General features: G+C 37.2%; 1 protein-coding gene across 4 annotated transcripts in view; it reads right to left on the bottom strand.

Annotated features, from left to right (window-relative positions):
- The window catches only part of RERE (arginine-glutamic acid dipeptide repeats), a 404,029-nt gene that overhangs the window by 123,264 nt on the left and 264,429 nt on the right, over nucleotides 1–16,336 (bottom strand). For all 4 annotated transcript variants that reach the window (XM_046660504.1, XM_046660507.1, XM_046660505.1 and 1 more), the window contains 3 exons: nucleotides 12,525–12,573; nucleotides 6,259–6,383; nucleotides 5,117–5,216 (listed from right to left, as the gene is read on the bottom strand). In XM_046660504.1, the coding sequence (XP_046516460.1) occupies nucleotides 5,117–5,216; nucleotides 6,259–6,383; nucleotides 12,525–12,573 (274 nt within the window). The remainder of the gene's footprint in view (nucleotides 1–5,116; nucleotides 5,217–6,258; nucleotides 6,384–12,524; nucleotides 12,574–16,336) is intronic.

Genomic DNA, 16,336 nt, shown 5'->3' with positions numbered 1-16,336 from the left:
ATGCACAGTTGTTTAACATTTGAAATTAATCAATGTAATTCAATATATTAACAAAATAAAGTACAGCCAAGCAATACTTAATGATGGGGATACATTCTGAAAAATCTGTCGTTAGGCAATTTCATCGTCGTGTCAGCATCACAGGTGGTATAGCCTACTACAAACCTAGGCTGTGTAGTCCTATGAGACCACTGTCGTATATGCAGTCTGTTGTAACTGAAATGTCACTGTGTGGTGCATGACTGTAAAACAACCTTACGATAATCTCATTAGATACAAAAGAAAAAAAAATCATCTGACAAAATTCAACGCCCATTCATGATAAAAACCTCAACAAATTTAGATATAAAAGGAACATTCTCAACTTGATTAAACAATGACAACAAAAATCCTACATTGTACTTAACAGTGAACGACTGAATGTTTTCTCCCTAAGATGAGAAAGAAGGCAAAGATGTCCACTCTCATCATTTCTATTCAGTATTGCACCAGAGGTCCAAGCGAGTGCAATGAAGCACAAAATATAAAACACAAAAATTAGAAAGGAATGGGGTAAAACAGTTTTTACTTGCAGATGACATAACTGTCTAGACAGAAAATCTTAAAGAACCAACCAGAAAACTACTAGAATTTAGCAGGGCCGAAGGACACAAGGTCAACACATAAAAACCGATTGTATTTCTATCCTACTGATGAACATTAAGAAACTAAAATTAAAAAATACAATTTTATTAACAATAGCATCTTCTCACAGTAATTACCTAGAGATAAATTTACCAAAATATATGTAAGACCTATACACTGAAAACTACAAAATCTTAAAAAAATTAAAGACACCTTTTTTAAAAATGGAGAGAGATACCATGTTCATAGATTAGAAGATTCAACATTAAGATGTCAATTCTTCCTAAATTGATCCACGGATTCAATGTAATCCCAACCAAAATTCCATCATGCCTTCTTAAAAATAGAAACTGGCAAACTGATTCTAAAATTTATACAGAAATGCCAATGCCCAAAATAGCCAAAGCAATCTTAAAAAAACAAGTACAAAGTAGGAAGACTTACACTACTTGAGCTCCTCTAAAGCTATAGCACTGAAAACACAGAGGTTCTAACAAAAAAGAAGTATTAGATTAGTGGAACAGAATAGAATCCAGAAAAAGACCAAAACATATACATGCAACTTTTGTTCAATAAAGGTATCAAGGCAATTAAATGAGAAAAGGCTGTTTTCAGCAAATGTTCTGATTTCTGGCACCTGTGTGGAAAAGAATACACTTTCACCTCCTATCCCACATCATACACAAAATTAACTCTAAATGAATCACAGACCTAAATGTTAGAACTAAAATTTCAAGAAAGCAAGCACAGAAACAATTTTTGTAATCACAGAGTAATCAAGATCAAGGCTACTTTCATGAAAGGAAAACGATACATTGGATTTTACCAAATTAAATATTTTGAAAGACACCATTACAAAAAAGAAAAAGTCCTAGTATGGGAGAAAATATTCACAATACATATATCAAAGGACTTGCATTGCAATATAAAAAGGATTCTTACAATTAAATTATACTAAAGAACAAAAAACAATTTTTTAAATTAAGCAAAATATTTGAGCAAAGGATTTGATTAGTCAAAAGATACTTCATAAAAGATATACAAATAGTCAATAAGACATGAAAAGATGTTCAACATCACCAACAGTCAGGAAGTTCAAATTAAAACCTCAGTGAAATACTACACACCCATTAGAATGGCTAAAATTAAAAAAACTGACAATAAAGTCTTGCTGAGAATGCTGAAGAACCGAAATCCTAACACACTACTGCTGAGAATGTAAAATGATACAGCCTCTGTGGACACCAGTTTGACAGTTTCTTAAAAAGAAACCTGCACACATACAATGCTGCCACTTAACTCCTAGGTATTTACCCAAGAGAAATGAAAATATATGTCTACACAAAGACTTGTATAACAATGTGCCTAACACCTTTATTCATAAAGGCCAAAAGCTTGGATACAACCCAAACATCCATCACCAGGCGAACAGATAAAATATTGTGAATATCCACACAATGGGATACTACTCAGCAATAAAAAGGAATGAACTTTTGATAATGCACACAAATGAATCTCAAAATTATTATGCTGAAAGAAGCTAGACCCAAAAGACTATATATGCTATTATTCCATTCTTACAACATTCTAGAAAGTACAAACTAATCTATAAAGAGAGAAAACACATCAGTGGTTATCTGAAGCTGGAAGCAGCACAGGATTATAAAAGGGCATGAGGCAACTTTTGGGAGTGTTGGAAATGTTTTGTATCTTGATCATTATAGTAGTTTCACTGCTGTATACATCTGAGAAAACTCATAAAATTTCATACTTTAAACCTGAGCAGTTTATTATACATAAATTATACCCCAATAAATTGTTTTAAAAATTGCACACTAAAAATCTCATTTGTGAATAATGAAGGAAAAAATGAGTCAAAATAAGTAATACAGAAGAGTTTACCTTTAAAAATAGGTCCACATAATTGTCAAAAGAAGTGACAGTTTGAAAATGTTCTACTAGTGATTGCAATTTAAAAAATTAAACTATGTATTTAAATGCATTTAAACTAAACAGTCCTACTGTGAGGTTAAACACACTCTAATGTGTAATACTACAGATTTTGAATAAATTTCTACATCGTCCTGGGAAAGAGGAAATGGACACAAGGTTTATTCTAAATTGATAACCTTGTTTTGACTCTGTGCTATACTCTTAAGAAAACAATAAATACTTCTCACATGACAATGTATTTATCTTTTCAACTTATTACTTAACACAGCTCAAAACCTCCATTACTTCACGGAAGTCAAAATAAACATTAACTTCTCACAAGATCTTTCCATTCACTTCACTTTTCATTAAAGAAAGTGCCTACAACTAAACCTCTCTGTGAGCCAGCGTAAGAATGAAGTACAAAAATTAAAACAGCCACTAAACTTTTCCACTTACCACAAAATGAGCACACACAACTTAGTCCGTTGGTGGCTAAACGCATTGGTATTGCATAACCCAAGACGCTTGAGCCACGTGAGCTCGCCTTGACAGGAAGAATTCCAAATGATGGGAAGGGAGTTTCACAGAAATAAAAACTCCAAAAACCAAAAACCCTCTGGCAATGCTTAAGAAAACTTCAGAAGGAACTTGCTACAAAAGACCTTGGGCAAAAATAGCCCAAATTATTTCTGTACAGTAGTTATGTTCTACAGAATCCTTAGAGGGTCTGGGATAAGAAAGAGAATAAATCAGATAAATTCAGGAAAGTGCCAAAAATAGGCATTAAATTAAATATGGCAAGATCTTCATTATTCAAAATTCAACTGATCAACATAGCCATGAAAGGAGAATTTTTTTCAGAAAGCTTTTAAACCAAAAACTCAATAGAAAACAAGCTCATGTTAATGAATTACCTTGAATATAGACAAATTTTTTAGGGTTTTCACAGACATTCACACCTCCATCTACCACAGCCACTGTCTGCATTATCACCAATCTGTGATTCTCAGTTTCCTCAACTATACAATAATCTCAAAGGCCCCTTCTGGCTCTACCATTATATGTTCATAATAAAGATTCCTTACAAAAACAAAAACTCTAAGTATCAAATAGGCAAGAAAGTAAAACAAACATACATATGAGAATGCGAAAAATCATTCAGTTATTTAGAACATGGCATATTCACTTATTTAGAACATGGCATATTCGCAGCAGAATCATCCAACTTCCAACACACAAGAGACTATTATAACATTGTATAATACCCAAGAAACACAACTAGACCAGGAATAAAACAACCATGTCATTCAGATATCTACATGTTCCCTTGAAAGCAAACTATATAGTAGAAAGGTCTGTAAATTGAGAATCTGAGTTGTTTTCTACCCTACATTATGAAATTTTTGGATTGTTGGCATTCAACAAGTCATTTGGCCTTTCGGAGGCTTGGGTTCTTATCTATTTAGAGACTGGAACAGATGATCTTGAAAGTCCCTTCCAACTGTAGTGACCTCTCAAGAAAAAGAAAAACAAAAAGGTGCTTAAATTACATTTAGTTAATCATCAGAAGTATTGCTCAGCCTTATGTTCAATATTCTATGTAAGTATATGCGACCATGTAGACCCTTTATTAACATATCAGGAATCCAAAAAATTCATTATTACTTCTTCAGACTTGATGATTTCATACTAGTAACCACACAGAGAAGAATTATTTCAAGAAACTTTAAAATACATTAATTTTCCTATACAGCCCTATAGGATATATTCTAAGGTCAAAAAGGAGTGCCCAAAAAAGTAAACTGGTTTCAGTAACCATACTGTTCACAGCAGTTCAAGTTTTGTTATTCTCAGCTGCTCTGTGGTACAGGATTCAAGCAGATGAGTAATCATGGTGGGATGTCACACAACCAACTCGGTATGTTAGGCTCACTTGTTACATTTACTTTAGATACCTTTAAGGATTGTTATTTTTAAAACTTAATTTTGTTTTGTAATCATGTAAAATATCCAAAGTCAAATCCATATATAAAAAAAATTTGTTCCAAGAAGTCTAGCAGCTTCTCTATTCCCTCCATGCACTTTCAAATACACGGCCGCAGACAGACAAGAAAGTGAAAAGCACACCCTCTGGATTCAAATCTTGGGTGTATGATGTAAATTTATTTCCTTGTGTCTACAGTGGTGAGAATCATAGAACTTAACGTGAGAGAGGTGTTGTGAGGATTGAATAAGATCATCTATGCACAGCACTCAGCTTTGTGAGGTCTCAGTAAAAATTAACCACTCACATTAGGCTCTCATCTGAGGCTCACCACAATCCCAGAGTACACACGCAGATTAGGAAACGAAGCTGGAGGTGCCACACCACTGGCCTGAGGTCACAGAGCTCTAGGGCCAAGACCACGACTTATCTTTCAATCCCAGCACCACACCACAGTACTCACTCCTAAGAGTCCAGGTTCCTTCACATTCCATGCTCATCACATATTCCTTACAGCCAGCACAGGGAAAAAAAGAACTTTCTTCCCACCCAGGGCAACTTCAAAAGACTCACCGTGTTCAATGCGTTGAGAGTGGTGTCGTCCCGAGATGCTGCGACACAGCCATCTTCTGTGGAGCCTCCATCACACATCCCTGCAAACGCTGCCATGCTCCTTGCAAGACAGGAAGGGAAAACGTCAGTACAGAAACTTAACCCTCAACCTTCAGGGCACATTTTCAGCCTAGACCAAAGTACTACATGCATGATAAGTTAGAGTTCTCAGTGCTGCTTCTGCTCTTGATATTAAAAAAAAAAAAAAAAAAAAAAAATTAAGTTCCTCTACAGTTCACTTTTCACTTGCTCAGAAAGAGAAATGTTAACTTTTACTCAGGTCCATTTGTGTTCTTTCTTCCCACGCTTTATCAGAACTCAGGTTTTAGTTTGGAGGGCACGAATAATCTAAAACTATTTGTCACAACTGTCGGCTAGACTTCAATCTTTTGGGAGAAAAGTCTTCAGAAAACATAAGAAATTAAATCCTCTGAAACTTAATTCCTTTCATGCTACACATCAACTACCTTTAGGCAAATTAAAAGTAGAAAAGAGAAGTAAAAAGAACTCTTGGTAGTCATTCACTCTGCTGAAGCATTCTCATCTCTACTGTGCGCCTCCACGCGTAGTGCAGCTGACCATAACACAATCAGAGCTAAAATTCAGTCACCTGGCCTTCTTTTAGTGTTTTTCTTGCACACCGTTGATGCTGCAAGTAGAGTCCCAGAAATCACTGCAGACAAAGGAAGGCTCTCTGCCTGCACTACAATGTGTCAGGGACAGATTTAAACCTCTCTTCTGTAGTTTGCATATTTTTGTAGGTTAGCAAGTTCTTATGTAGTTAAGCCACAAAAATGTCAAATTTAGGTCAGGCACCAACTAACAGTCATAAAGTAGAGAAGCCTGTTATGGGATTTTAAGACGGGCTGAATGGCCTAATTACTCAACTGTATTGAGAAGTGTTGATAATTGCATGTATGACTTAACATGTTTTTCTTCTAAAAGTAAGAAGAATCAAGGCTTTGATATAGAAGGTATAACAAAAAAAGTCAGAGAATGCCCAATATATAAATAAAATGTCAGGGGAAAGGAGAAAGTTTATTGCCTACTAACCAATTCAGATGTCCTAACTGAGAAAGCAGGATGGGGTGGATTCCTATTACCTTGCTGCCCTCAAGTACATAAGGAGGTCACAGTCATTAACTCCAGGCATCCAGACCAATTCCTCATGTTGGGTCACAGTATCACCATCTGGAGAAGGGAATGGTTGCAAATCCGGAAGTTTGGCCTGTAAGACAGGGATGAAGAAGTCACAACCAGGCACATTTAAAGAGCTGCCTCAGCAGGCAGGCCTTGGGAACAGACGCAGTAGCTTACTCTCTCTTTAGGCAGTAATGAAATAACAGAAAAACCATGAGTCATTGAAACTGGCCTGGAGCACATTTCAGGATCATTTCACCATCGAAGACTTCACAATTTACTGCTTAACCTCTACTTAAGCAGGAGCAAACAGTGTCAAAGTAAACCAGTGCCAGAATGATCCAAAGAGGAAAACAGAAATGGACACATGAATAAAAGAAATAAAAACCAAAAAACATCTCAGGAGATAACAGCTCCTTGATAAAGAAGGGGAAAATACATACATTTCCAATATGACAAGTTTACAAAGAGACAGATAGAAACAACGAAACCTCACCAAAGGATACTTGCTAAAAAATTCAACGAACTATTCTATTAAAATTAATGCTATTCTCGAGAGTCAATAACAATATGAGTCATGGTCAACATCAAAACAAAGACACGGTATTGGAGTTAACATTAAAAACACAGTTGAACTAAAAGATGCTGGTAGAAATTAGATGAATAATAGCTTCAGGAGGAGAAGGTTGCCTGTGAAGGGGCAGGAAGGAACTTGCTGAGATGACAAAAATGTTCTGTGTTGATTTGAACTGTTGCAGCAGACTGAACAGTATACATAAGATATGAACAGTTCACTGTATGTAAGGTATACCTCAATAAAAGGAATAAAAAAATATTTGAACAACAGTGCTCAACAACCAAGATTCTAAGTCATCTCTGGGTTGGAGATTCAAATACCTCTAGCATTTTCTCATGCTCACTCTGCTGGGGCACAGCAAGAGTAAGCAGGTATTATGACTACCATAACCACGAGAGACCTACGAAAAGTCAACCATCTGCAAGACACACATGTTCTTATTTTATCAAATGATGAATATGGACACATTAGTCTAATATTTTAAACTAAGACCTGCAGTTAAAAAGCTCCAGTGTCCACAGAACCCAGGCAAAAAAATGAAATGAATGAAGCAGACAGAGTATAAGGCAGCAGTGTCCAACAGAAATGAAATGAGAGCCACATATTTAATTTTAAATACTCTAGTAGTGCCATTGAACAAAACACCACACTCCAATTTGGACCAGCCACATTTCAAGTGCTGAAGTGCCACATGTAGCAGTGACTCCTGTACTGGGTGTGCAGGTGTTAGGTACTAAGGAGTGAGGGGAACCAGGGTGAGATGGAGAGGAAGCTGCCCCATCCAGGGAATGCTGCCACGCAGGAATGAGAACCAGTGTTTTACATCCTCCAATTTTTTCCAAAGTCCAGAAATCTTGACTTTTATGTGAAAGCTCATGGTTTTAAATGTTGGTTATTCAAGTTTTTAAAACAATCGTATGGGGAAAACCAACGTCAGTAGGCCACGCAGCTCTCGGGCCACCAATCAACAACCTCCGTTTCACAGTCAGCGGGGGTTGGGAGGGTGGATAAAAATAAAGATAAATCAAAACCTTAAATTAAAAAAAAAGGGAAAAATAACAATTACCCATAAGGAAGGGAGGGAACATGTGGAGGGGATAGGAGTAGAAGGTAGACTTTTTTTTTTAACATACTTCATTTGTATGTTTGACTTTGGAGCCATGCAAATATTTTACATAATTATAAAAAAATTAAGTTTTGTGTTTTGTTTAATAAAGATTGGCACCTGAGCTAAAAACTGGGTTTTTTTTCTTTCTTTCTGCTTTTTCTCCCCCAAATTCCCCCAGCACGTAGTTGTATATTTTAGTTGTGGGTCCCTCTAGCTGTGGCACATGGGACACCACCTCAGTGTGGCCTGATGAGCAGTGCATGTCCACACCCAGGATCCGAACCAGCGAAACCCTGGGCTGCTAAAGCGGAGCGCACGAACTTAACCACTCGACCATGGGACTTGCGCCAAAAAATTAAGTTTAAAGAACAATAACCTCTTTAAAACTCTAAAGTGAAATGAAACAAATGCACCTAACTATGTTTTGAGTTGGATCCTCTCTAATAAGGATTTCAAATAACTTTAAGACTTAGTAATTTGCCTATATAGCCCTAGTGGGATATATTCTAAGGCCATAACAAATATTAAGAAAAAGTTGTTTTCAATAATCATATGGTTTGTTACAATGTGAGTATTGTTATTCTGGGCTGTTATATATGTATTAAGGGATTAAAGCAAATGAATAATTATGTTGGTGTTGTTTAAAAATAGCATTTGAGACAGGGGAAAAAGAGATACAGCAGAAAGAATAAAAAGGGTTAATTTAAGGCCTAAATAAAATTTGAATTTGAATTAGAAGTCTCAGTTAAGAATCCACAATGTATTTTATCTTTAAAAAAACGAAAAGAAAAAAAATCTACTTCTTAATATGTTCCCTGAAAAGGCCTGGAAACAGTAACCAATCCAGTAACAACAAACACTCCTCAGCCAGTGAAAAAATGCCACATCCCACTGAAACAATGAGTGCTCCTATGAGAAAAGGGGATCCAGACCTAGGGCAGGAAATGTACAAGATGAGACATTACAGTCACGTCACACCAGATAAGAAGACTCTACCAAAGACCAGTGGGCACAGTCAAAAGGACACGGCAGACAGCAGAAAGAGGCTCCTACTGGCCCCAAAATGGACACTTTAATCATCAATAAGAACTGCAATTGGTTACCAGATAACAAATATTTTAAATCCACTGGCGCGCAATGGAAGATGTTGGGGAACCAACTCAATATTGCGAACACGGGTGAATAGAGGGAAAGAATCAAGCCTTTCCTTATGATTCAGGGAATCAAATAGTTGGTAAGGGGGAAGCTTCGTTTATTCAGCTAATAAATGAAAGAATTACAGGATTAGAATATCACCATTTTGAAATCCCTAATTAAACAGTAGATCTAGGTAACAAGCCATGGCTGCAAATCATCATTAGAAGAGAGACACGTGTCTCCTGGTAGACGACTTAGCACCACCCATGAAGTGCTCTTGCGCGGACAGCATACCAAACTAGAATGTGATTAAACCTCTCGATTTAACTCCTAATTTTCAAGATTTGCCAAGAACAACGGAACAAGTTTAACGACATATAAAGATGCAATCAGCCAAATCCACACTGTGGGACACCGTATAGGACAAAACACTCAGCTTCTTCAACACTTAAAATGGGGAAGTAAGAGAAACATAAGAACTAAAAGAAATTTAACAGACATATGAATCAACTGCAATGAATGCTCTTAGTTAGATTTAAATTTGAACTCCAAACAAAAAAAGAGAGACAATTAAGGAAATCTGGACATAACAGACAGGTGAATATTAAGAACTTGCTAATTTTTATTAAGTGTGATATAGTGTGATTGTGTTTTTTGAAAAAGTTCTTACCTTTGGAATATTTACAAGCAAAATGATGTATTTGTGATTTTTTTCCAAAATAATGGTGGGAGAGGTATGATTGAAATAAAACAAGTTTGACGCTAACTTGATATGTGTGAAAGGTGAATAATGAGGATAAAGGGGTTTATTGTACTATTCTTTTCCTACTTTTGCATATGTTAATAATTTACCTAAGAATAAAGTTAAAACTTCTAATAAGGTAAATGTTACCAATTCACAAAAAGGTCCTGTGGTATTTCATGTTCCCAAACACTGCCTTTTGAAAATAAAGCATATAGAATATAGTTAAAACCTGATATAAAATAACTATCTGATTTTAAATGAAAGCATATAAAAATCCAAGCATAGTTAAATTTGCTCCTTTCCAGGGAATTTAAGCATCTTTTACTTAAGAACCACTTTTTCTGTTACGGTAGGGAAAAAAAATCTATAAAATAAAACTCGAGTCCAAAGCTCTTATGACCCTGGAAATACATGGAGGAAGAAAAAACCAGGTGGGAAAGTACGGTGGCAAAAGAGCAGAGAAAGGAAGATGTAATCAAGTGGTACCAGGCAAGTACTGGACTCCTTGATTAAAAATCTAACTACTAGACCTGAAGGCACACAAACTACAGTCAAGAGGTGGCAGTGAGACCCACTGAGAGGGCACACCAAGAAAAGGGCGTATTTGAACAAGGCAGACATTAAGGGGAATGTTCTCTAGCAGCTTCTTTCTGCTTCTCTCAGTTATAATCCTAGTTCTGAGATGAGAAGTATCTTCTAGAAATTAGATGCCCCTGATGGTTTCTGTGTTTTGGTTTTAAAGATTTTATTTTTTTCCTTTTTCTCCCCAAAGCCCCCGTGGTACATAGTTGCATATTCTTCGTTGTGGGTCCTTCTAGTTGTGGCATGTGGGACGCTGCCTCAGTGTGGTCTGATGAGCAGTGCCATGTCCGCGCCCAGGATTCGAACTGACGAAACACTGGGCCGCCTGCAGCGGAGCGTGCGAACTTAACCACTCGGCCACGGGGCCAGCCCCTGTGTTTTGGTTCTAACATCCCTTCACTTCTTAATTTCTTTCTCATTTACAGAGTTAAAATACGTTGTTAAAAATACAAATGACACAAGAAATGCTCAAAATCTGGACAGAAAAATGGGTAACTAGATAGACTACTAAAACCTCTACACCCTTATAAGGAGTTGCCTGTGTCTCACATCTCTAGTATGTGTTCGCCATGGTGGCTGACTCCCCAACATCCATTCTAACTCAAATGACAATCCATGACAATCATGCTAAATCCATTTTCCTCATGCTTTAGAAATGAACACATGACCCAATATATGGCAATGAGACACTGGGACTAATGGAGATCTTCTGGGAGAATTTTCCTGGCTTCTAAGGGGAAGAGAAGGATGATCCTTTTCCTCCTCTCAACATTGGCTGTTTTCATTCACCGGAAGATCCACTATAATTTTATGTGCATTTAGAAAGGAGAAATGCTGCCAATTAAATTATAATCACACCATGGAATACACAATGAAGCCCAACATCAGAGATAATAAAATGTGAAGAAGTGTATCTTAGAACCAGAGAAATTCAGCTAGAGCCTAAGGAAGAAGCCAGTCCATGGGGGACAGCTGAGCACCAAGAGAACCGCAGAGAAGCTCTGCAGAGCCCTGGTCCTGTCTGACTAGGATGTGATGACATGTGACAGTCATGTTCAGCCAGAGTTTTCCAGTTGCCCATCAAAGCATCCTAACTGATACAGAGATCAAAAGAGATGACAAACATGACACCAGAGTCCTAGTAAACAGAATAAAACATGAGAGGGCACAGGTCACAACACAACAAGCTTCCGACTGACAGCATCCTAACCATCTTAACTCTTCTGAAAGAAAGGGGATTTAAAAGAAGTTAAAATGAAAGTTTGTGGCGACCAAATGTTCATCAACAGCTAATGGATAAGCAAAACACGGTATATACATACAATGGATTATTCAGCCTTAAAGAGAAATTAAATTCTGATATATGCCACAACACGAGTACACCCTTAAGATATTATGGTAAGTAAAATAAGCCAGACACAAAGGACAAATACTGTGTGATTCTACTGACATGAGGTCTCTAGGGGAGTCAAATTCATAGAGACAGAAATTAGAATGGTGGTTGCCAGGGACTAGGGGGAGAGGAAAATGGAAAGTTAGTGTTTAAGTGTGTACAGAGGTTCAGTTTGGGAACGTAAAAAAGTTCTGGAGGTGGATGATGGTAACAGTTGCACAACAATGTGAAGGTACTTAATGCCATTTAACTGTACATTTAAAAACGGTTAAAAAGGTAAATTTTACATTACGTATATTTTACCACAATTTAAGAAGTATGTGGGGACAGGCCCTGTGGCCAAGTGGTTGAATTTGCATGCTCCACTTAGGTGGCCTGGGGTTCACGAGTTCGGATCCTGGGTGTGGACCTACACACCACTCATCAAGCCATGCTGTGGCAGCACCCCACAAAGAAGAACTAAGACTCACAACTAGGATATACAACTATGTACCGGGGCTTTGAGGAGAAGGAAAAGAAAAAAGTATGTGGTGATCCATGGGGGAAAAGAAAAAAACCTCTGCATTTATATAAAAATTTCCTATACGATAACAACAGTTCTAAGCTGCTGCTCAACAAAATGCAGGGCCAGTAGAATGACAAGAAAAAAAAAAAAACTATTAAAGAAGCCACTAAAATGTGCTTTACCTGATGGCTTGGACCAACACGAATTTCCCCCTGGGTACTGTTCAGCCTCCTGTCATGAAAAGAGCAGATTAGGTTAGCACAATATAGTTTTGATACAAACATTCACAGATTTTTCACAGAAAGTAATTCTCTTCAAATAAATGAGGAATAACTCAGGAAGAATTAACTTCTCCACTACTGCTAATGCTGCCCTGTACATGTATACTCCCCCAGCCCACACACAGCTCTAAATTTTTGTCTTCTAAAAACCCTGTTACTGCAGCTTCCTGTCATGAGTACCTATACCATCATTCTTTCACACCTCAGAGAGACAGACACTCTTATAGGACAATCCCAATAGATGCTTCTTCTTTTCAAAGCATTTCAAGTTGCCCTACCATAAATCTTAATAAAATATAAACAAGATAACTTATGCTTCCTAGCACACACACTGGGTCATCCATTCACTCATCAAATATTTATTATCTACTGTAACCCAGGAATTGCCTAGGTGTTGAGGATAAAGCAATGAACAAAACAATGTCCTTGCCTTCTTGGAATTTATATTCTAATTTCGGTAAAAAACAAAGAAACAAAGAATAGGTCAGATGATAATAAGGGCCTTAAAGAATTAAGTAGATGGTAAATGATGAAATATTTTTATAGTTCTTTATACATGACAGTCAGAAAAGGGCTTATTATAACATAAAGTAAAACTTGAGCAGACGTGAAAGAGATGTGAGGGAAGGGACCCAGAAGGTCTAGGTGAAAGAGCTCGTGTCACTCCTGTCTACGCCATTCTTACTGCACTTGCAAGGCTCTCCCCTCCCTTGCTCCAAATCCTAACCATCCAGGTGCCTTTTAAAAGCCACTATTTCCATTAAACCTTTCTTGATTTCCTCCCCATTTCATTCCACACACCCTCAAAAGTGAGGGATGTCGTCTTCTTTTCACTCCTTCATGAAATATGCATTGTCTTTTTTGTCCCAGGCCTTGCACGGGGCACTTCCTGGGTGCACAGTGATGGACAAAGAAATACATTCCCTGCTCTCCCAGAGCTCCATTTCCCAGCTCCCTGTTACCCTCAACTTTGAAACACGACTCTCTGTGGGCTATCTCAGGAAAGCTCTTTCTGTGCCCAGTGACAGCCTTTGTTGTGTTTTACAGTCACTCTGAACTTTCAACAGTGGCAAGGAAGAAGGCATTGACATAGTGAGAGCTACTCAATGATTATTTGTTGACTTGGACTGAGCTACGAGCAGCTAATAACACAGCAGAGGACCAGAGAGCCTCTTGTTTTTCACCCGTGGGTCTCATACTCCCACCCTTACAGGTGAAGTTGTTAAAATAAATTTTGGAAAACTGTTATTTCCTTCAGGGACCTTGGGTCCAACACCTTCTTTTAATCCAAGCATTTTTCTCATGAGGAGTCTTATCTTGGCAAAGGTGTGCAGTATATGTGATAAAGGAAGAGAGAAGAGTAACAAAAAGAAAAGAAGACATGTAGTCCAGTCCTTCGACCTGGGGAGGTAGCATCCATCCCCAAAACACCGGAACAAGTCCAATCACTACAGTCACAATCACAAAACATTTCAGGAGAAACAGAGGACAAAAATGCTAAGGGGAGTGTCAAAATTAGGCAGGCTTCAAGAGGAAACAGACCCTGAAGTGGTTAAGCTCCAAATAGACTTTTGAAGGAGGTAACAAGCACAACAGCAGAGCAACACAGAGGACTTCCCAAGCGGGAATAAAATCCTGCAGAGGCAGTAAGCTGAAAAGGAGGGATGTGGTGGGAGAAAAGCTTGCACGAAGTGCTGACTTTCATATACAAGTCATCTTCATTCCTTTAGTAGAGAACAGTATGTTGGAAAGAAAAAAAAAAAAAGCTAGAAGATGGATTGTTCAGCAGCTTTACGCAGGAATTATGAGAAGCTGTTTTAGGAGGCAGGCAGAGGAATCAAATAGGCCAGGAGGCTATTATAATCACGAGTATTTAAGAAAAACAAGCAGTGTTCCCAACCATTTCTCTTCCAACTTGTCCCTTTCTGTTTCATAACTAGCTGTGAGCAAAACTAGCTGCCAAAAACTCTCCTCTATTTCTAAATACTTTCCAAACGCTTGCTTGCCTACAAGTGAGTCTAGCCAAAACGTATCATCTCAGAAACCTTTAGCCACAGCCCATCCAGCAACTTGTGCCCATGGCTCAACTTTCAGGTTCTTCTAGAAGGTCTATGTTATGCCGAGGTTCCCAAATGGTTGGTTATGAAGGCATTTCCTCATCACTGCTACCTACACTGCTAAGTCCTTGATAATTCCAGGACAAACACTCCTGATTTATTTTTATTTTAATGTTTTTTCTGTATTATTTTTTCTTTTAATATTTTAATAAGCCAATATTATATTTAGCTCAAAAATGTGCCACAATAATAATAAACCCCCCAAATACCTGATTGAATAGAACTATTTAATTCCACTTATTTGAATAAAAATAGGAGGCTAATAATTATTAATCCTGATATAAATAAGACAAAAAAATGTGTTGGGGCATCTTAAGAGCCTAAATTGAAAATTGTTTCGCTCATTCTTATTTTTATGTCAATGAAGGGTACCAATAAAGTGAGTAGGTTAAAAAGTACAAAATAATACAGAACCTATTAAAAAGTTTACTTAAAAATCAATTTTTACAACAAAAGTATTTCTTAATTATATGCAAATTTTAAATAGTAGGGTTTCATAGCAAGAGATACAACAAAGTTATTTTTGAGCAGGACTAGGATCCAAGGTAAGCAGACAACGGCATTAGGCTACAATATCCAGGAACCCTGGAATAGAGAATACACAGTAGAAATACTTTTTAGGTCCAAGAGAAAAAGAGGTAGACAGCACAGAGAACCAGATGCATCCGACAAAAAAACTGTCAGAATATGAACTGAAGATGAAAGACAAGAAGTAGTCTCATGCGTAATTGGCAGTATCCAGCTGTATCTGGAATCCACGGAATAATCACAATCTTCCCTTCCTTTAATAGCATCCAAACTCTACACTAAACTAAATGTTCCTCTCCTGCTGCCTCACTGCTCCCTTCTTCCTGAATGCTCTTCTTGTGGTTCACACCGCACTAGCAGAGGATGATACTCTGCTATGACTAGTTTGGACATTTCCTACCTGCACCCACTGTGGAACTGTAAGCTTCTAGAGTACAGGAACTGAGATTTAACTCATTTTTTGTATCCCCAAGAATCTCAGACAATACCTGCCTGGCATTATTATGCATTCAGGACAAATTAAAAGTTCCTTGGTTGCATGACTATTTCTAAAACTACTAAGGTGTGAAACTTGACAAAAATCACCAGGAATTATTATTGAGATGTAATATCAATAGCTTGTAGAAAAACACTCATAATAATCACATACTGACTACTATAGTTTTCCTTATACTTACAGTAGTTCACAAATTTTTTGGTCTCATAACCCCTTTCTACTCTTTAAACTACTGAGCATTTCAAGGAAGTTGTGTTTTTGAGAAATTTCAAAATATCTATCTATTTTAAATAGGCTCATTTTAAAATATGCAATCAGCTCTTTACATATTAACACATTCTTATGAAAAACAATTGTATTTAAACAAGAAAGCAGTGAAAATAGAGGCACTGTTTTACATTTTTGCAAATCTTTTTAATGTCTGACATAACAGAAGACAGCTGGATTCTTATATCTGCTTCTACATTCAAATCCTTACAATACGTTGTTTGCGTTAAAGTATACAAAGAAAATACAGATCCATAACTGCATATATGTATGTATAGAACCTCATACAGACATATAACTGGAAA

The sequence above is a fragment of the Equus quagga genome, chromosome 5, assembly GCF_021613505.1.
Source record: "Equus quagga isolate Etosha38 chromosome 5, UCLA_HA_Equagga_1.0, whole genome shotgun sequence".
In the NCBI taxonomy this organism is placed as follows: domain Eukaryota; kingdom Metazoa; phylum Chordata; class Mammalia; order Perissodactyla; family Equidae; genus Equus; species Equus quagga.
This window is presented reverse-complemented; position numbering and strand designations above follow the sequence as displayed.